The sequence below is a fragment of the Capra hircus genome, chromosome 12, assembly GCF_001704415.2.
Source record: "Capra hircus breed San Clemente chromosome 12, ASM170441v1, whole genome shotgun sequence".
Classification (NCBI taxonomy): Eukaryota; Metazoa; Chordata; class Mammalia; order Artiodactyla; family Bovidae; genus Capra; species Capra hircus.
Genome location: NC_030819.1, coordinates 58,043,291 through 58,064,161, shown reverse-complemented (window position 1 = coordinate 58,064,161; position 20,871 = coordinate 58,043,291). Strand labels below are relative to the sequence as shown.

General features: G+C 35.6%; 1 protein-coding gene across 2 annotated transcripts in view; it reads right to left on the bottom strand.

Annotated features, from left to right (window-relative positions):
• The window catches only part of BRCA2 (BRCA2, DNA repair associated), a 53,813-nt gene that overhangs the window by 18,943 nt on the left and 13,999 nt on the right, over positions 1 to 20,871 (bottom strand). For both annotated transcript variants that reach the window (XM_018056628.1, XM_018056629.1), the window contains exons 11-16: positions 14,690 to 19,654; positions 12,228 to 12,323; positions 9,371 to 9,440; positions 3,160 to 3,569; positions 2,532 to 2,713; positions 1,603 to 1,790 (exon numbers count right to left, since the gene is read on the bottom strand). In XM_018056628.1, coding sequence (XP_017912117.1) covers positions 1,603 to 1,790; positions 2,532 to 2,713; positions 3,160 to 3,569; positions 9,371 to 9,440; positions 12,228 to 12,323; positions 14,690 to 19,654 — 5,911 coding nt within the window. The remainder of the gene's footprint in view (positions 1 to 1,602; positions 1,791 to 2,531; positions 2,714 to 3,159; positions 3,570 to 9,370; positions 9,441 to 12,227; positions 12,324 to 14,689; positions 19,655 to 20,871) is intronic.

Genomic DNA, 20,871 nt, shown 5'->3' with positions numbered 1-20,871 from the left:
GAGTTAGTATATAATCAATAAGCAATATAACTTTAGAAAATGATTTGACATGTATCAAAATATGCTAATGAAAATTTCACATATTATTTAATACACTTGTTTCAACTGAAAAATAAGATCTTTAAAATAATTATATTTTAGATTATATATTTCTTATTAAAGAGATTGTTTTTAGAAATCACCCAAGAACTTCCTTCTCTAGTCCTGGTTCTCTTACTATCTACTCCTTTCTGCTCAAATCTACAACTCCTCTGCCTTTCCTGTTCTCACTCTCAGTACTAATGTGACCAGAAGTAATTAAAAGAACATCCATAAATGTTCACCCTCTGATCTACCAACCACTGGCACTGGTACTCTTACATGTTGCTTTCTTACTCTGTTTAAAAAGTTGCACCTCTCCTCACTCAATTCTCTCTACCCCACTTTGCTAGTTTTATCTTCAAAGTGTTTATCACTTTTTAATATACTATATGATTTACTTAGTCCTTTAAAAAATTTTCCTTCCTTGCCTTAAACCCCTCCACTAGAATATATGACTTACTAGGGCAAAGATTTTTTTGTTTTGCTAACCCTAGTACCCAAGATATTAGCAGTATCTGGGTATAGTAGGTCTTCAATAAATATCTGCTAACTGATAAAAAGGCAAGCAGATAAAGAGGCGGCCTCTCTTTACCTATCTGCCTGCTCTCCCTCTGAGAGCATTGTCTTGTTTAAATAAACTTTCACTTTCTTTTTTTTTTTTTTAAAAAGCTTGAGCTTCAACACTCAAAGATTTTTGAACCATGCCCACTTGATTACAAAATAATCACTATTAACCTCTAAACTATGTGGTCTTCTTAATGTAATTAAGTGATACAACTGTTACTTTTCCAAATAGAATCAATATTTGACATATGGGGCAAATGCCAAGATGTAAATACATTCCTGTTTTAAAATACTCTAAAAACAGGAAAAATTTAGGGAAAAGATGCTTTACCACTTTTCCAAAGCTGTAAATTTTGGAAAGATAAACCTAGATCTCAAAAATAAGGGCGCTGGAGAAAAGTTTCCCATCACTTGTCACTGGCATCAGGTAATACCTCCCTGATAGCACTTTAAATTCTGTTTGTATAAACATTAGAATCCTAAGAGGATAAACAGTTTCTAAACTGTTGGTTGAAGTTTTAGGGCCACTGGGGTTATCTAGTTATTTGGTATTACTGATATTTAAGTATTTCTAATTTTAGTATTCATATATTTACTGAAATACACAATGAAAGAGAATATGCTTGGAAGTGTGTCTGTGTGTGTGGTTTTACGAGAAGGCCAACTTATACTTAATTTTTCTTATCAGTCTATTTTGTATAAGCAATAAGAACAATGTCCTAATTTAAGCAGAACCAATTCAGTAAATCCTAAGACAAACCAAAATTCATTTTTCAAAAGATTTCAACAGAATATCAACTGAACCACAATGTACTTAAAATGATTCAATGTATAAGCTTTTTGATTTCTATTCAAGTTTTTAAGTGTGAGAGAGATAAAGAAAGATGAAAAAGGGACTCGTGAGAAAGAGAGAGATGATGGGATATATAATATAAAATTTCTCTTTGCAGAGAGTACCTGTAAAATTCTTCTTTTCCAGCCTTTCCATCATTGGAGGGTATGAGCCATCCACCATCAGCCAATTGTATTCCCTTTCCAGTCCATAAACCTTCCTTACCAAAATAATCCTGAGTGTGAAACTGAAAAGCCTCTGCATTTTTGCTGTTAATTTTTACACAGTGTTTAGAAACACCATACATATATAGCTAGATAAAATAAATGATAGAAAATTTTGAAAATGAGAAAAAACCATCAAACAAAAGAACGTTTCACAGAAAAAAAAATTATAACAAGCCAAAACTGAATTTACCCAAAGTTTTTCATTTAAATATGAAAACATTCACTATGAAAATACGTAACTTGCTTACTAGAAGCTAAAAAATTTTTATATAATATAAATGACCTTCAAGAGTCTGCAGCACCTTTCTCATTCCCTTAGTGTACCTGGCTCCAGCGCTATGTGCAGTAGGAAGTTGTTGTGGGGATAAAAAAAAGTAACTTAATGTTTTAGAAAACCTCTTAAGTTAAAAAACTTAGAAAAGGCCCAGACTCTCATCTCTTCATTGCTCCAAATTCTAACTAGATAGAGCTGGTTTAGTAAGAATCTCTTTTAAAACTGTAAATGGCTCTTAGCAGGTTCAGGGTTATGAGTTATTCACACTTCCTCTAACACCTAGCTGAAAGCACTTATAGTACTAAATGAATACATTTTGAAGGGGGAACTTTAAAGTACAGATCACTTTGGTGGAATAAAGCAGCAGACAGGAAGGAGGCTGCCATGGCAGGACAATTAGGATTTTACTACATTATTTTACTCATCCTACATGATTCTACTCATCCATTTCTGCCCCAATTTGTTCTTTATTTAAACAAAACAATTTGGAGATGCCAGTTAATAAAGCAACACACTGCTATCAGAGTTATTAGCACTGTAGACAAAGACATACCCGTTTGTGAGAACACACAGAGGGAATTCGGCCTTCTACTGCCTCTCTGAGAGAGATTCTAGGCATAGTGGATGTTTTTGCAAGGTACAGACTGCCTGGCTGTGGAAAAATACGTTGCCTTTGTTTCTTTCTAATTCGCATATCCTGTATATCTCTGGCATTCTGAAGATTTGTAATTGAACCTATTAAAGAACAAACAGCAAAAACTAAAGTTGAATATAAAATTTTAAAAGTACAACCCTTGTTTTATAAAATCGTATCAATTTGCTATAACTTTAAATCTTAAGGGATAAAAAAAGTTTCTACTTAAAACACGTATAAAAGAACAGAAACAGATTGTTTTCATTTTGAATTTGGAAGAAAATTAGCAGCCTGGTAAAAATATAATCCAATAATAGCAGTCCTAGATTGTATGTCTAAAACTTTTTTTTAAAACAAAAAAATCTACAAGTAGTTACCTTTGGAAAAAAATTAAAATAATTTAATCTTAAGACGTGGCATTACAAAAGATTTTGAAATTAGTAATCACAATGAAAGTGGAAAAAATCCTCTCCTCAAGGCATTATTTAATATAAGAAATAAACAACTGAAAGGCAAAAATATGTCAACACAAATTGTTACACAATACCTAAAGGTTCTTCTTCACCCTTGGTGAAATGTATAGTTGTTGTCTGATGAGTTTCACAGTTGTTAACACTGTTTTCACTGTCACCAGAGCCATGCTCATCTACGTTTTTTTGTTTTTGTTTGTTTTCCTCCAAATTAGTATTCTTGCCAACAAACTGCTCATCTCTATGAATGTGTGATTTAGTTTTAAAAGGTGGGACAAAGACTTTCATGGGTTTGCCTACAGTTATTGAGTGTCTCCTTTTCTCATTTCTTGGGTCAGGAACCTTGCAAAGTGGCTGCCCTGAAATTGATAAATTGCTTGAAGACTTTCCCAAAGTCAGGTGTTCATAAAACTGAGACTTAGACAAAAATTCTTGACCAGGTGCAGTGAAATTTGCGTTCTGTATTTCTTGCCGTTCCGTAGTTACGCTATAATAGGGAGAAAATATTTAAGTTTATTTACGGTAAATGTATAAATGTTTCAGAATATGGTTTTTTGTTTTTTTTAGACCCTCAGTTGCTACATGGCAATTCTATTCTGATAACCGTTTTGCATTTCATCATGTTTGCTCTCTAGAAGAATACCACACTCTGTAAGTCTGTAACTGTCTCTCTCACACCAACTCCCAGCTGGACTTTATCACCTGCAAATAGTAGAGAAGAGTCTCTCCTCCAGTTCAATCACAGCTCCTCACTTACCTCCTTCACCAGACATCTCTCTACCGGTTCTCTTCTCATGGTAACCCCTTCACCTATACTCTTGACCCCATTTAGTATCTCAGCCTCGGGAGTCTTGCTCTTGCAATGATCATTCCATATCCTTCCCTTCTCATTCATCATCTATTACACCTTTTTCACTCAGAAAGCTTTGCCCACCCTTGACTTTTTTCTCAGCCTTATCGCCCCACTACAAGGTAATACTGTTACCTATCCCTTGTGGTCAACCTTCTTCTACAGATAATCTAAACTAGATGTTTTCACTTCCTTACTTTCTACTCACTGAACTCTCATTTCCCCCACTATTCTGTAGAAATTGTTTTCAATAAAGTTTCTAATAATTTCCCGAAGCCAAAGTAAAAAAAGCTTCATGTGTAAATACATTCAGCTTGACTCCTGACAGTTTTGAAAACTTCCTTTTTAAAATTCTCACCGCCAACATTCACACCACGATTTTCCCTCTTTTTCCTTCTGTCTTCTTTTTTTTTCTTCTTTCTCTTAAAAACATTCCTGCCTCTAAAGTTGGATTTATTCTGTGGACACTTTCCCTGGGCGATATGAATCAGTTACATTCCTTAAATCACCATCTATCTAACAACAAAAACATTAATCTTTGTTTAATTTGACATTCCCCGGATGTTATTCCTACACTGTGAACTGCATCAAGTATCAGACATCCCTACCTTGATGTTGCACACTCATCTCAAACTCAGCCTGTCCAAAACTAAAACTACCTACCTTCCCAAGCATAGAAGTTCTTCCTCCATACTTTGTTGAAAACCTCATACTTTCTTTTACCCAACCCTAAACCCTTGGAGGAGAAGGCAATGGCACCCCATTCCAGTACTCTTGCCTGGAAAATCCCATGGATGGAGGAGCCTGGTAGGCTGCAGTCCATGGGATTGCGAAGAGTCAGACACGACTGAGCGACTTCCCTTTCACTTTTCACTTTCATGCATTGGAGAAGGAAATGGCAACTCCAGTGTTCTTGCCTGGAGAGTCCCAGGGACCGGGGAGCCTGGTGGGCTGCCATCTATGGGGTTGCACAGAGTCGGACACGACTGAAGTGATTTAGCAAACCCTTGGAACTTGAAGTTAACCTAGAACTTACTTAGTTATCCATTCATCTAGCTAGCAAATAATGTGTTCCACTATATGCCAGGCAATATTTTGGCTGTAGGACATAGTGACAAACCAAACAAAATCATAGAGTTTACATTCTAGTGGAAGGAAACAAACAAATGTCAACTGGTATAATATGCTATGGAGAAAATTAAAGCATGATAAGAGGGACAGGAAGTGTCCAGCAGAAATAAATAAATGATATTTTATATAGGGTGGCAAGGAAAACATTACTGATGAGGTGACATTTGTATAGAAACCTAAAAGAGGTGAGAGAAAGACATGTAGGGACTTGGGAGGAGGTTGTTGGAGGCAGAGTGGACACTACATGCTAGGCTGGACATACACATGCCTGAAGCAGAGTAAGCAAGGGGAAGTCAGCAGCTGAGACTGAAGAGGCAGCAACAAGGCCAGATCACAGAGAACCTGTGTAGCACAGCAAAGAATTCCAGCTTGTATTCTGAGATGAAGTCATGGAACTGTATTTGAGTCCAGAAATGACATAATCTGTCATATCAATACTTTAAAAAGCACCCCTCCAGCGGCTTTGCTGAAAATTCACTGTGTCTAGGGAGGAGGGAGGAGGCAAAGTTAGAAGCATGGAGACCAAATCTACTGAAATAATCCAGGCAGTTTTATGATGACCTGAACCAGGTGTTAGGGGTAGAAGGGGTGAGAAGTGATTGGATTTTGGGTATATTTTGAAAGCAGACTTGTTAGACTTTACATTTATAGGATAGGACATTAGCTTTGGAGATGTTAAGTTTATGATGGCTACAAGTCACCCAAATAAAAATGTCAAGCAAGTAGCTGAATGAATGAATATATTGTTTTTGGAAGAAATCTGGCTTAAAGATATGAATTTTGGAGTTATCACCAAATAGATGGTATACAAAGCCATGAGAGCAGATAAGACAGTAGGGGGGAAGGGCAGGAAGAGAAGCCGTTTGGAGCTGAACCATGGGGTAATTTAATATTTAGTGGCCGGGGGAAGAACTAGCAAAGGAAAGTAAGAAAGATAGCCAGTGGGATAGGAGGAGAAGTGAGAGAGATGGCCCAGAAGCCAGAATAAAGAAAGTGTTAAGAAAGCAGGAGTGATTAACTGTGTCAATGCCACTGACAGGTTAACAAAGGATGGGGGACAATGTGGGGTTCACTGGTAATCTGGGTGCTAGTGGGTGGTGATAAAAGACTGAGATGGGTTCGGCAGAGAAGGGGAAGAGATGAAGTAGAGAAGGTGAGTTAAGACAATTGTAATGGGATGTGCTTTAAGTGGGGCATGGAAATGGACTGGTAGGATAGGGGAGTCAAGAAAGTCTTTTCAAGATGGGAGATTTATAGCAACTACCTACACTGATGGGCTTCCCTGATAGCTCAGTTGGTAAAGAATCTGCCTGCAATGCAGAGAACTGGGGAGACCCTTGTTTGATTCCTGGGTTGGGAAGATCTCCTGGAGAAGGGATAGGCTACCCACTCCAGTATTCCTGGGCTTCCCTTGTGGCTCAGCTGGTAAAGAATCTGCCTGCAATGCTGGAGACCTGGGCTTGATCCCTGGGTTGGAAAGATCCCCTGGAGAAGGGAAAGGCTACCCACCCCAGTATTCTGGCCTGGAGAATTCCATGGACTGTATGGGGTTGCAAAGAGTCGGACATGACTGAGCGACTTTCACACTGATGGGATTAGTCCAGCAGGAACGAAAAATTACCAATGCAGGAGGGAGAGGTGACAATTGCTGGACTTGTTTCCTTGAAGAGATGATCTAGATGGGATCGAATGCACAGGAATGAATAAACCTGCTCCAAAACTTACTTTCACTGATTTTACTCTCTTGTTTTTAAATATGAAGAATATTGTGAAAATGAGTAGTCTGCTTTGCAGCTTTTATGATCAAGACATCTACTTGAATCTACTCGGGACATATTTTAACACTCTCTGTTAATGACTATCTGGCCAAATGGGGAATCTATCTTCCACTCAACCTCTACTCTACCACATGTACTAACTAAACAAAGCCTTTGTTGTTCTTTAGTTGCTAAGTCATATCTGACTCTTGTGACTGCATGGGCTGTAGTCTGCCTGGCTCCTTTGTCCATGGGATTCTCCAGGCATTCTCCAGGATTGTCCATGGCAACTGAAGTAGGTTGCCATGCTCTCCTCCAGGGGATTGTCTTGACCCAGGGATCAAACCCGGCTCTCCTGCACTGGCAGGTGGATTCTCTACCACTGAGTCACCTGGAAAGACAATAAATGCCTTTACTTCCTTACTAATCTCCTTGCAATAGTTTCTCTCTGATCTAATTCTAACACATATATCTGGTTATGTCGCTTCTCAGAAACATCCAAAGACAAACTATTGCCTGTCCATGTTTTGATTTGTCAGAAATGATATCCAGGAAGCTTTCCTTTTCAGTCTGACTCTCCCCATTTCTTTGCGTTTCCTCCCTATCCTCACCCCACCCCCATGCCTGACAAATCCCATGCAAGTCATACAACTTCTTACTGTATCCAGATTTGCAATGACCTCTTTAACCAGCATTCTTTACATTCCATCTGAAGTACTTTTCCTATTAAGCTTTTGTCACATAATTAGCTGCCAATTTTTCTATGTTTTCACATCACTTTGTTATATTCATTTTAGTATTTATAGCACAATAATTCTTGTCATGCCTGGCTCTAAGACAAGCAATCCAGTTGGACTTTTGAAGTTTTCTTCTTTTTGCATGGTCTATTTCCCCTAAGCTCCTTTTTTTGCCTTCCCTTTACTTTGGATACTGTCTTTCACAGGAGCTTTCTTCCAGTGATGAGTGATCTTTGATTTTCTGTCCTCATCTAAGAGTGAAGCACTGAATAGCTGACTGGAAGCTGTGTGCTGGTGAGCTTGTCAATTGTTGGCTTCACTGTCTGGCAGTGCAGTTTAATTTCAATACCTGCAACTATCAGTAGCCTTTTCTATTGGGCTGCTCCTAAAACCCAGAAAAACAATCATTCAGTCGTTTGCCTAGAGGCCCAGCTGCCAGCATTTGGGAGCCAAGAGTGGGAACCAGGCTAGGCATCCTCACCACTTGAAATCCAGATTTTTACTTAATCTCTATTTTCAGAGCCTTCCCCGAGTCCCATCCCCAATTCAGAATCTCTCCAATTCATCTTCTCCAGAGAATGACCTTCTGGTCTTTTGGTAGAAGAGGGACTTTTTGCCTGCCTGCAGTGGGGGAGGGGAAAATCGTAAATGGATTTTCAACTAATCTTCCTGTTTTCTACTTCACCTTCAGAAGTATATGTTGCTGCCAATTTGAGTCTTTTTCAGGTTCTTTAGGGGAAACTGGGTAGCTTTTCTGCCTGTTCTAATGTTAGGTTTTAGATTTCTATGTCTTTCCAAGTCATTCATGATTTTAGCTTCAAAAGTTTTGTTATTTCAGGATTTTCCTGGTGGTCCAGTGGCTGAGACTCTGTGCTCCTAATGCAGAAGGCATGGGTTCAATCCCTGGTCCTGGTCAGGGAACTATATCCCACATGCCACAAATAAGAGTTCGCATGCTGCAACTAAGACCCAGTGCAACCAAATAAATAAAATAAATATTAAAAAGAATATTAATTTTTAAAAAATTTGTTGTTTTTTCTGAAACAACACTGTACTTACAGACTAATACATTTAAAAAAAATTCTCTTGTAACTAGTATGGTTTTGAGAGGGAGGAGAGATAAAAGTATATTTTTAATATAGGCCATCTTTAATTTTTCTTTCACTTTTATTAATATAATTGAGATATAATATGTGTGTGCTTAGTCGCTCAGTCATGTCCAACTCTTTGCCACCCCGTGGATTATAGCCAGCTAGGCTCCTCTGTCCATGGGGATTCTCCAGGCAAGAATACTGGAGTGGGTTGTCACAGCCTTCTCCAGGTGACCTTCCCAACCTGGGGATCTAACCCAGCTCTCCTTCATTGCAGGCAGATTCTTTACCATCTGGCCACCAGGGAAGCCCATGAATACTGGAGTGGGTAGTCTATCCCTTCTCTAGGAGATCTTCCAGACCCAGGAATTGAACCAGGGTTTCCTGCACTGCAGGCAGATTCTTTATCAGCTGAGCTACCAAGGATATGCCACCTTTTAAAACTGGTTTTGAGTAATTTCCATATCCTGCTCAACTTTAGTACCTTAACCATAAAATTGAATTAAAATCTATATGTCTACAAAGTTATTAAAAATGATATAATAATATGTGTAGCAGTATAAAGTACTACCAGAGTACAGAATTATTTAATCCTGATGCAGGCTCTCAAAAAAAGGGAAGTGTTAAAGTCTTCACTGTATGTTAGAGCCAGTATATATAGAAATATATTTTAAAAACCCACACTATATTAGTAGAATTAAGGAAAATTAAACATGTCTTACCAAGAGGGTCCACAGGTAACTGGCTCTAAAGAAAAGTGATGCATAAACAACCTTCTATCTTTCATTGTTCCTAAAAATATATATTTCACATTATGTATTAATGAATACATTTTATATATTAATGAAAATCTAATGAGATTTTATTTCCTATGTCTGTTCATTATACATTATTGTAACTATCTAACAAAAATTTGAGAAAATTATACATTTAAATTTTTTCAATGCACATAATGAATGCTTAGCTCGTAACTATCAAAGTTTGGTTCTCAAATTGATAATGATTAATACCAAATAACTCACAGTGCAAACATATATATGAAATCGGTATAAATTTAGTCAGCTGATGTTAATCAGAACTTGAAGGCATTAGTGAATTGCCAAGAAAATATTAATCTTTAGTTTTATGAAGGTTGACAAGCTAAACTGTAGATATTATTCATTTTCAGTAGATAACTTGTAATTCTTAAACTTTCAACTAGTCCATTAGTAGGGAGGGGACTGGTTGAATAAACCAGAATACATTGATATAGCCATGTGATCAAGTACTATATAGTCACAAGAAAGAACAAGGAAGATCTCTCTATGCTCATTTACTCATGACCTGCAGATAAATTTGAACTGAACAACAAAGAAGGTACAAAACCCTATGCACACTGATATCTTTTGAGTGAGAAAGAAAAGTAATGAGAATATATATATATACACATATTTACTTATTTTTACAAAAAGAAGCCCTAAAAGGACACACCAAAAACCATTAAAAATAGTTACCAATATAATAAGCAGGAAGTGAGGAAGTTGGTGAACAATATGGAGGAGTCAGTGATGGAAATAAGGCTTCTCTGAGTAAATATTTCTATAGTTTTGATGAATGAACTACATAAACATTCTATTTATTCAAATATAAAATTAAAAAAGGCAAATCTTAAAATTGAAAACAAAGTGAAACTAATTAATCTAACCCAATTATCAAATTGTTAACCACAAAAGAATTCTTTTTAGTGACATTTGAATAGAGAACTTTAACTATACATTCCTTATGACATATGTTCTTAGGACAAAAACTGCAAAGAATTCTTAAATCTCCCTTAGTAGTTTATGAATAGTAACAGTAGTACTGTAAACTTGAAGCTATTATACATATACTATAAGACAGCGATTCTGAGAGTGATCCATGGAACACTGGAAGGGAGTACCCACAACCCTTAGAGGGGATCCAAGCTGTCAAATGACCTTAATAATAGCTGTGATTAGTAATTAGTAGTAGTTGTAGTTATATATATCTTTCTCACTGTGTTGACGCTGGCATTGCTGGTATGTCCTGCTGCATACTTTAGTGTGATAACTGTCTAAAGGAATGCACTTTATGTGAACTGCACTAATCAACTTTCCCTCAAAGAATTCCATTTTTACTTGAAAGCATAACCAACAAATGATTTATTCAGAGTTGGGTATTCATCAAATACTTCTTCAAAAATGAATGAAATGAGCTCATCACTACAAAAAAAACAAGTGAGTATTTGCTGCGAAACAAACTATTGTAAAGTTCAAGCTTTTAAACAAAATGACAATTTTGGAATGCTTATATCTGGCTGTTACCTTGACAATTTCCCAATACTAAATTTTTAGATTAGATCAGTGGTGACATTAACAAAAGTAATTAAGATTGTATAATGTGTCAATGTTGGAAGACCTTCATAACTCTGAACTAATATTTTCAAAATGACTTAAGTACAATATTTAATAAATACTAAAATTTTTCAATTTTAAATGTTGACTATGATAAATAGAAATAGAAATAATCCACATAATCAAATGCTCTTGAGGCTCCTCAATAATTTTCTAGAGTATAAAGAGATTTTGAGAACAAAAAGTTTGAGAATCTTGGCTGGATAATAAAGCAAATAAGTAAATATGTTAATGTTATTAGAACCAAGAATACAGCATTAAAAAGTAACACCAGCAGCTCTGAGTGTAGTTAGCACTCAAATCTTGTTTTTCTAAAAAGTATTAATCACTGAAAGGATCTCTGGAAATTCTAAGGACTCTAGAACTGGGGTGAAGAATTACAATGACTTCCTACAAATCTTTCTGTGATAATACACAGCAAGAAAGTGTTCAAAGGTTAATTAAAGCATATTAAAAACAAAAATTCTTAAGAAATACTTGAAGAGGTCACTATTTACAAATTTGAAATGATTTGAGCATCAAAAAGAATGTTACCTTTTGTAAAGAAATACATTATTTATAATGTGTTCTTTTAAACTTTATATCCATATTATAAATAAGAATCTAAGAAATAAACTGTATCTAAAAGAGAAAGAAAAAAATTCCTTTACTGCCCTTAGTAGTGATTATTATACCAACTACTCTTTACTCTGAAAATTGGTGAGTGAAGAGAAAGAATTCAGTATTTATCCTGCCTTTTTAGGAAGAACTATATAGATAATCCCCAGTTAAGGGAAAGCCCTTCCTTGCTGAAGAATCCCAGCTAATAAATGTATAAAAAAATAACAGAATTTTAAAAGTCACTATTTTTCAATCTCCAATTAAATAATCGATTCAGGTAAATATTATGAAATCAACTGGATTTTAGAATCCAGCTTTTTATTTTAAAACTCCTTATTTGAGTATTATTTCACATTTCTCAGTTATGGAAAACCTCCACATTATACCTGCTAGTATGAAGGAAAAGCTCACATAACAAATAAAGCAAGAGAGAAGTTTTAAATAACCACACTGTAAAGTCTTGCCCAATTATCCATATACCCAAAAGAGATGAGAAAAACAACTTTAAGAATATTAAGTACAGTAATTAGAGAAGGAGAAAAGATACACATTAAAAAGCATATTTTACCATCTGGAGTGCTTTTTGAAGCCTTTAAGGATTTTCCTTGATTTTCTATTATCCTGTCAAATTCATTTAACAAGTTTCGTTTGATTGGGGGTTCTCCTAAAAAGAAATTCCCATACGTGTTTTTAAAGCAAATAACTTCAGTTTTATTTTTCAAAAGCCATAGTCTTTTAAAATTAAAGTACTGGCTCTTACAATGTATTAAGTAAAAAATACAAAATAATTATAATTTAAATAGCAAACATTCTATTTTGTAAGTGATTTTTGTAATTAATTTTTCAATGTCAATTTAATTTCTATTATTTTTTGACCATTTAAAATACTACTTTTTAATTGGGTCCAGGGATAAAGTACCAGATATCACAGATAATCTTTTTCTTTAATAAACTGCCACTTAATGTAACACCAGGCATATTGGCAATAAGGACAAACAAAAAATTTCTTCAAATAAACTTTTTTCTTTTGCATTACACTCAAGAAGGAATTTATTATATAGGTCCCTAAACTAGAGTCAGTGGGTAGGAGAAAAGATTTTAAATTACCAAAATTATAGTACTGGCAAAAGTAATACGTATTTATTTAAAAACTCTTCAAAGGCTTAGAATAAACTTAAGCCATAACTGAAGTTATGAATTTCTATGCCGTACTGAGATAATGTGTTAACAGATACCTTAAAAAAATATATATTTGTTTATTTGGCTGTCTTGGGTCTTAGTTGAAGCATGTGGGATCTAGTTCCCCCACCAGGGATTGAACCCAGGCCCCGTGCACTGGGAGCATGGAATCTTAGCCACTACCCCACCAGGAAGTCCTGATACTTTGTTTTTAGATGTTTTTTGATTTATTAAAGGAAGTGAACTTGAAGGATTTAATAAGTAAAAATGTCCTTGTAAGGTTTTATCAAATGTTCGATTATAAAGTGATTTAACTGTTTGACAAGAACCTGTACTATAAAGTAACCAGAAGCTGATTGTGCCTAGTCGCTCAGTCGTGTCTGACTCTTTGCAACCCCATGGACTGTACCCCACCAGGCTTCTCTGACATGGGGATTCTCCAGGCAAGAATACTGGAGTGGACTGCCATGCCCCTCTCCGGAAGCTGATTAAGCTATACATATTTATATCTAACAATAGTGAGGGAAATGAAACAATGATGCTATTGAGAACATTTAGTAGAAACCTGAGTTGTTATTCCTAGGCATAAGGCCAACCTACTTTAGTGCACACATGAACAAAACAGGATCCTATAAATAAAGACATTATTTTCTATAAAAGAATTATGAATATCTTTAGCATCTGCATCTCAGAATTTTGCACTAGAGAACAGCAACAATAAGGTTAAGTATTGTAAACTTACTACTCTGCCTGTAACATGAACTTGGTATAGAATGTGGCATGGATAATACTTGATTAAGGAAGTCTGTATCCACCAGGATGACTTAAGGGCAAAAATGTACCAAGTATAAGAATGAACTGACCATCTTCAGTGTCTTTCTCTGACCATCTTCAGTGTCCTTCTCTATAATGTGAAGGGCCTAGACAAGAAGACTTGTGAAAACTCAACTACTCTGTAAGTCTAGAGTTTTTAAACAGGATTGACGTGCTTCAGATCATTCACTTAAAAATTGGAGAGTTACTTTTGCCATTTACTTTAATTGTAACTAATCAACAGATTTAATTATTTAAGATTACTCCTAGTCAAAGATACTAACAGAAAAAAAAAATCAAACATCCAATTAACCTCATAATTGAACTGAGTTGTTAAATATACTCTATTTAAAAGAGAAGTCAGAAAGTAGTCCAAATGGCATTAAGATCAGAATACTATTTACTAAAAACAAACTTATCTTAGAATACTTGCTAGGTGGGGGAAAAAAAAAAAGGCAAGCTAACCAACATCTATAGTCAGAAACCAGCTTTTAAAGTTCTTAATAGCCAGAGTCTGAAACTCTGTTCTCTCTCCCCATCTCTATGTGTATGTATATAAACATGACTCAACCAATGACTTCCTGGTACACAGACTCAGCGATATCAAGAATGAAACCAAACTACACACACAAGTCTGAAAAATGTACTTAGTGTATAATTTCCTGATTGTTACAAGCTAGCATACCAGAGGTAGAAGGCAATGGCACCCCACTCCAGTACTCTTGCCGGGAAAATCCCATGGACAGAGGAGCCTGGTGGGCTGCAGTCCATCGGGTCGCAAAAAGTCGGACACAACTGAGTGACTTCACTTTCACTTTTCACTTTCATGCACTGGAGAAGGAAATGGCAACCCACTCCAGTATTCTTGCTTGAGACTCCCAGGGACAGGGGAGCCTGGTGGGCTGCCGTCTATGGGGTCGCACGGAGTCGGACACGACTGAAGCGACTTAGCACAGCAGCAGCAGCATTATACCAGAATTATTAAGGACTTAATTTAAAAAGCGACTGGGAGACCAAAAGGCAAAAACAGACACTTACCAACTGTGATAAGTGCATCTCCTTTTCTTTTTTCTGTTCTTGAATTTGACAAAACTGTTTCCTCATTTTTGTGGCATGTTAAAGGAGAGTGTTTCGCATGACTTGGAAATTCAGAATCTGTCAGCTCACCATCTTCCATAAAAGCTTTGGCAATCTCCACTGCTTCTGTTTCAAAATAGTTCTCTGGGTCTTTGGAGTCAGTAGAACAAATTTCTGTATTTGTTTTCACAAGATCAGGAAAAGTTTCAGTTTTCCCAATTTCCTTTTTTATATTTTTAGGCAAAGTTTGTTTTTTCCCCATAAGATGAATGTTGTCAATGTGTGATACTCTGGTTCCTAATACTGATTGTTGTTGGTCTTGCTTAAATTCAGAGAGATACGAAGAAACTTTAATAGAGTGATTATTTTCTGAAGAACCACTTTCAGTGTTATAGTTGTTTGATAATTTAAATTCTTTATTGTAGGCTTTTTCCATTTTGGAGCTTAGAGAGTGTTCTGGGGTTCTTTTATCAGTACAAGAGACAGGAAGTATCTTTGCTATATCTTGCCTAGAGGTGGGTGAATGCTGGAGACTATATTCAGTTTCGATTAAATTGAATTCTTCAAACATTCCCTTAACTTTGCATAAGGCACTCTCAGAAACTGGAACGTGTTTTCCACTTGCTGTACTAAATCCAGAGAAAGCAGATGATAGTAAATTTGGAGGGTTATGTGCCATAGTATTGTCTTTTCTTGTGAATAAGTCTGAATGCTCATTACTTTCAAAAGACACTGTGGAAAAGAGTTGCTTGGCACTGTCTTCTGACTTAGAAAATACCTGTCTTGCTTTTTGTAATGCAGAATCTGACACTTGGACAGATTTTCCACTTGCTGTGTTAAAAATCCCACAAGCATTCATAGAAGAGACAGACCTGGGATGGTTTCCCATGTTAAATTTACATCTATCAGAAGTTTTCAAATCAACATGACGAAGTGGTATTTCAGAAACTTTCTCCAATCCAGAAATACTTTGGTCATGCTGTAAAATCGGTTCACTTTGAATGTCAGGAGAAACATCATGTGAATGCATATTATGTTCTTCATTATCTGGAGAGTTAGGGAAAATAACATCCTCTGAGTCACCCAATGCCTTATGAGAATCTGTCACAGTTTTCGTTTGGTCAGTGCCTGATTTAGTCTCAGTGTTTTGCTTAATATATATGTTCCTGCAGTTGTCTGTAAATCTCTCTCTGACTGTTGTTTCACCTGAAACAAAGGCTATTTGATCACTTGCTGTACTGTATGCAGGTGGTTCAGTCTCAAAATTATTTGAATTAGATAAGGCCACTTCAACAGCTGTCTTTTTATTTTTGCATGGTGAAAACTTAGTCACAAGTTTCAGAACACAACTATCTTTGTCTAAAGCTTGTGGGTTTATGTTTGTTTCTCTTATGGTAGGTATTACTTCAGAAAAACTAGTGTTTTCCCTATCTTTGACATTCTTTACTACTGGCTCAATACCAGAATTATCAATTTTATTTTTTGAGAGAGACTCTGATTTATTAAATCCCTCACTGGAATGACAAAAATCAGAATCATATGAATAGCTGTTAGGCATGTTGTTGTTTAAGGAAGTTGAATCTTGCTTTTCAGAGAGGCTTTTGTCATTTTCAGTTATGATACTGTTTGAACTGTTTCCACAAGAAGGATTTCGTACATAATCCCCAGTATATTCCTTTAAACATATAATTTTGGAGGAATTTGTTTTTTCTGGTTGATCATTCAATTCTCCTTCTCTAAGCCATTTCTGGGCTTCAAGTAGTGAAGCCTGACACACAGAAATTTTTCTACCATGTCCTGTGTAAAACGCTAAAGCTGAGTTATCAATGGCTGAAAAAGTGGAATGGTTTGTGTAACAAGATATAGGACTTTTTGCAGTTTCTTCTTCCATATTTTCATGTTCTTTAACTTTCAGAGAGATACTATGTGATGTGTGGAGATTTTCAGTTTGTCTGTGTAAATGATCACTTAAGAACCTGGGTGGCATGGCAGTCTCCTCAGAAACAAGCTTTTTCTCCTCTAGAGAATTCTGCATCTCTTCATGCTGTGGGGCAGTTACTTTAACTATCTCACATGCTAAGTCAAGCCCTTCTTTACAAACCTCTTTGTTCTTTAGCATCTTTGCCTCTTGATGGATAAAACCAGTCACTTTACTATTGTCTTGCTTTGTTTCGTCAAAAAGATTTTTCACTTTGTCCAAAGATTCTTTGGCAATTTTTACTTTTTTCCCACTAGCTGTATGGAAACCCAACATGGTTGGTTCTCTGATCTTTCTGAGTTCACATTTTTCTCTTTGCTGGAGTGGCAGTATTTGATTTTCAATACCAGCTGGGCTGCTTTCTTTCAACATTTTGTTTTTGAACATACTGGTTTCCTCATGACTTGAAATGTCTATTTTGTTGATATTTATGCCAGAAAGTAATTCAGAATTTGAGGAATCTGAAAAATGATTAAATTCTTTTTCTGTACATTCTTCATCAAAGAAATTTACAACTTTATTTAAAGACTCCTTAGAAACCCTTATGTTTTTCCCACTTGCAGTCCAAAAGGACAAATCAAAAACACCAAAATCTTTTATATTTTGCCTCATCTTATTAGCAATTGGCTCCTTTTTATTTGACTTATTAAATGTTTCTTCAGCTTTCATAACTTCCAAACAAGTTAAATCTGACAAACCTTCTTTAATTGGAATGTTTTCCTCCTTCATAAAGTGATGAGATAATTTCAGATGTATGTTGTACTGATCAGTATACGGTAAGCCACTTTCGTCTTTATGAACATAAACTGTATCATTTTTACTTGAAGCACAGCCATCAGATTCTCCTAAATTACAAACAAAACCAGTACATTTGTTATCTTTGTTTTCAGTATTTCTCTTGAAATCTTCAGTATTTTCTTTGACAAAAATGCTGGTGGTCATTTCAAAGTTACTTTGTTGTATCAGTTGGCATTTATTATTTTCCTCACTTAAATTTTTATCATTGCTATACTTTTCTACCTTAAACATAGAAACATCAGAATCATTACACTGATCTGAAGAGAAACTTCCTGGATCTACTTCTGCAGGAGTTTTCTCACTAACTTTCTCGATGTCACTGAACAGTTTCATGGCTTTCTGCAATGCTTCATTAGAAAAATTCAATTTTGTGCCACGAGCTGAATAAAAGCCCTTAAACTCTTCTTCACTTTTATCTGTTAAAGAACCAGAAACACTTTTGTTACACTTGGTTGTTGACAAGCAGATCAACTTTTGCTCATGTCCAACTAAACCACATTTCTTGCTGTTATCTACATGACTGAGAGATGGGACACTGGCTGTGAGATGAAGATCATCTTTCTGCTCCTCAGAAGTGGTATTCGAGACAGTCATCTGGGTTTCAGGCATTTCAAATGGATTACTCTGTAATCTGTGGCTTGGTTTTCTGAACTGTGTAAATTCAAACTGACTTCCTGATTCTTCCAATATTGTAGAAAGTTCTGTAATTTCTGCCTTCTGGCTGGGTGTTAAATTATGGTTTGAATTGAAGTCTTGCTTTAAAGATAAAACTGGAGGAGTCGTGTGACTGTTTTCACCATCAGAAACAACTGCACCACTCTGCACATACCCACACACTGTATCAATTGACTGTGAATCATGATCATGAGGTCGGCCTTCTTTCCTTTGATTTTCTAATGATTTTACAATTTCAACCCAAGCTAAGCTAGCAGGATAATGTTCTTCAATATCCTTGAAGAGTGTTTTGCTTTTCTTAATGTTGTGTTCAGAGAGTTTTATTTCTTTATTAGAAGCTGTTCTGAAGCCATTTCCAAAACTGTGACCTGAAGTCAAATCTGAGAGTCCTGCCCATTTGTCCCTGCAAAAGTTATTTCTGTTGGATCTCGTATCTGTATCTAGGGACACATCTGGCTTTGAATCTTGACCTAAAGTCATCTTTGGTTGTTGCTTTATGCTATTTCTATTCTTCTCTATAAGATCATGGACTATATTTGATGAGACAGAATCTTTTGTAATGGACACTTTGGCTGCTTGTCCGCCATCCATATCTGTACTTGTTACTATGACAGAGTTCTTAAGAACAGGTTCTCTTAAACAACTGAGGTCTGCCTCATGAACTTCCTTAATGTTTCCTAAAATAGGAATATTCCTTTCACTAGTTGTTTGAAAGATATAATTATTTTCATTGTCTGGGAAAAGTTCTTCAGAGTTTGGGTTGACAGTTCTTTTTGAAATTAAAGTAGTTCCTTCCTGGTCTTTATGGATGACTGTGAGATTCATATTTTGGTAGCATTGTACTTTCACAGAAGGTGATGCTCCTGTTATATATTTTTCAGGTGACAACATCTCAGGTTTCTTAGAATTTTCATTTAAAACACATGTTTCTTGATTCTCTTCCATGGAAATATATTTAGTTAATTCAAAACCTGCTTCACAATTCTTAGATTTTATTTTCTCTGACATTTTATATGATTGTTTTCCTCTAGAAATCACAACTGGATTTGACAGAAGATCCTTGGAGCTAGGAGTTAAAATGGTGGTATTCTCATGGTCATGTAAAAAACTTTCCTGGAATTGGAAGACAGTATCACTACATTCCTCTGAATGTGGCAATTCAGGGCGACATACTACAGGCAAGACTTTTTCCTTTATATCTGAAACACCTTGGCTTTTTGGATTATCTTCACAATGCTTGTCCTGCAAGCATGACACATAATCAGTTTCTGTGGTTATAAATGACTGCCATTTTTCTTTATTAATGTTTGTTTCTTTATAATAAAGATCCTGAGATATTTTTTGATTATTAGAAGAACTGCTTTCATTATTAAAACATTTTCTCAGAACTGTCCCAAAAGAGCTGGTTAAAGACAAAGTTGGTTTTTCAGAATCATTCTGTGAACAGTTTTTTTGGATAGAAGAATGCAGTGAACCTAAGCATGAAGACACAAAGTGACAAGATAAAATTCAAGTATCATCAATCACATTCATTACATATTTTAAAGATAGTGTCTAAAAAGACAGTGTCTAAAACAAGAATTACATGAAAAGCAAGAAGTGAATGTCAAATTTAAAGGAAAGAATTCTAAATATTCTCTATTTTGAAGTTACTACATTTCCCAACTAAAGATACAGAGGACCTAGTATTTTTTAATAATATTTATCAAGTCAATTAAAATTAGTATGTAGCTAGCTACCATAAGTAAAATTCATAGTGTTTTTGTTAGAAAATAACATTAGAAAAGAATTCTTTGCTAATATTGATGTAATAGGAGTTAGAAAATCAAGGTAATGAAAAGCAACTAAAAAAGTAACCATTTCCTTTGGTTCAGTCTTTCACATTGAAGAAAAACAGAAAATGAACTTTAAAAACAGGTGCTACACATGAAGGGCCTGAAATATTACTTAATCTCAATTATATATGCAAATATTTAGTTAATTTTATTGACTTTCTGGCTTCCCTGGTGGCTCAGACAGTAAAGCGTCTGCCTGCAGTGCAGGAGACCTGGGTTCGATTCCTGGGTTGGGAAGATCCCCTGGAGAAGGAAATCTATTAACAAGTCAAAATTATTAGTCTCATTTTATTTATTCACTAACCACTGATTTATTGGTTTTATCTCTGATATATACATTTTCTTCTGGAAATTAACCTAAATCTCAAGCAGTTCTGTACTCTAGTTCCACCAAGCCCATTGTTCATTAAAATACTAACACCCAACAAATATTCTCAGATTCTCAGAGGGAGGTAAAATCACCTTTTAATATACAGTATGTATGTGTTAAGTCATGTCTGATTCTTTGCAACTTAATGGACTATAGCCACCAGATTACCCTGTCCATGGAATTTTCTTTCTCTAGGGGATCTTCTTGACCCAGAGATTGAACACACACAAGAGCTACTGATAAGTAAACTTTTGCTCAAATAAAAAATGGCTTTTACTATGCACACTCCTGACACCAAGACTTAGTAATAACTCTAAGCAACCTCAAACTATTTAAGAAAACTGTGTAACAACAACAAAAATGTCACTATTTTATGAGTGCCTTACATTCAACTTAGCTAACAATTATTTTTTTCTATTCTTTACATGCTTTAGAGAAAATACATATTAAATAGCACAACATATTGATAGAACTGTCCAACTTGCAT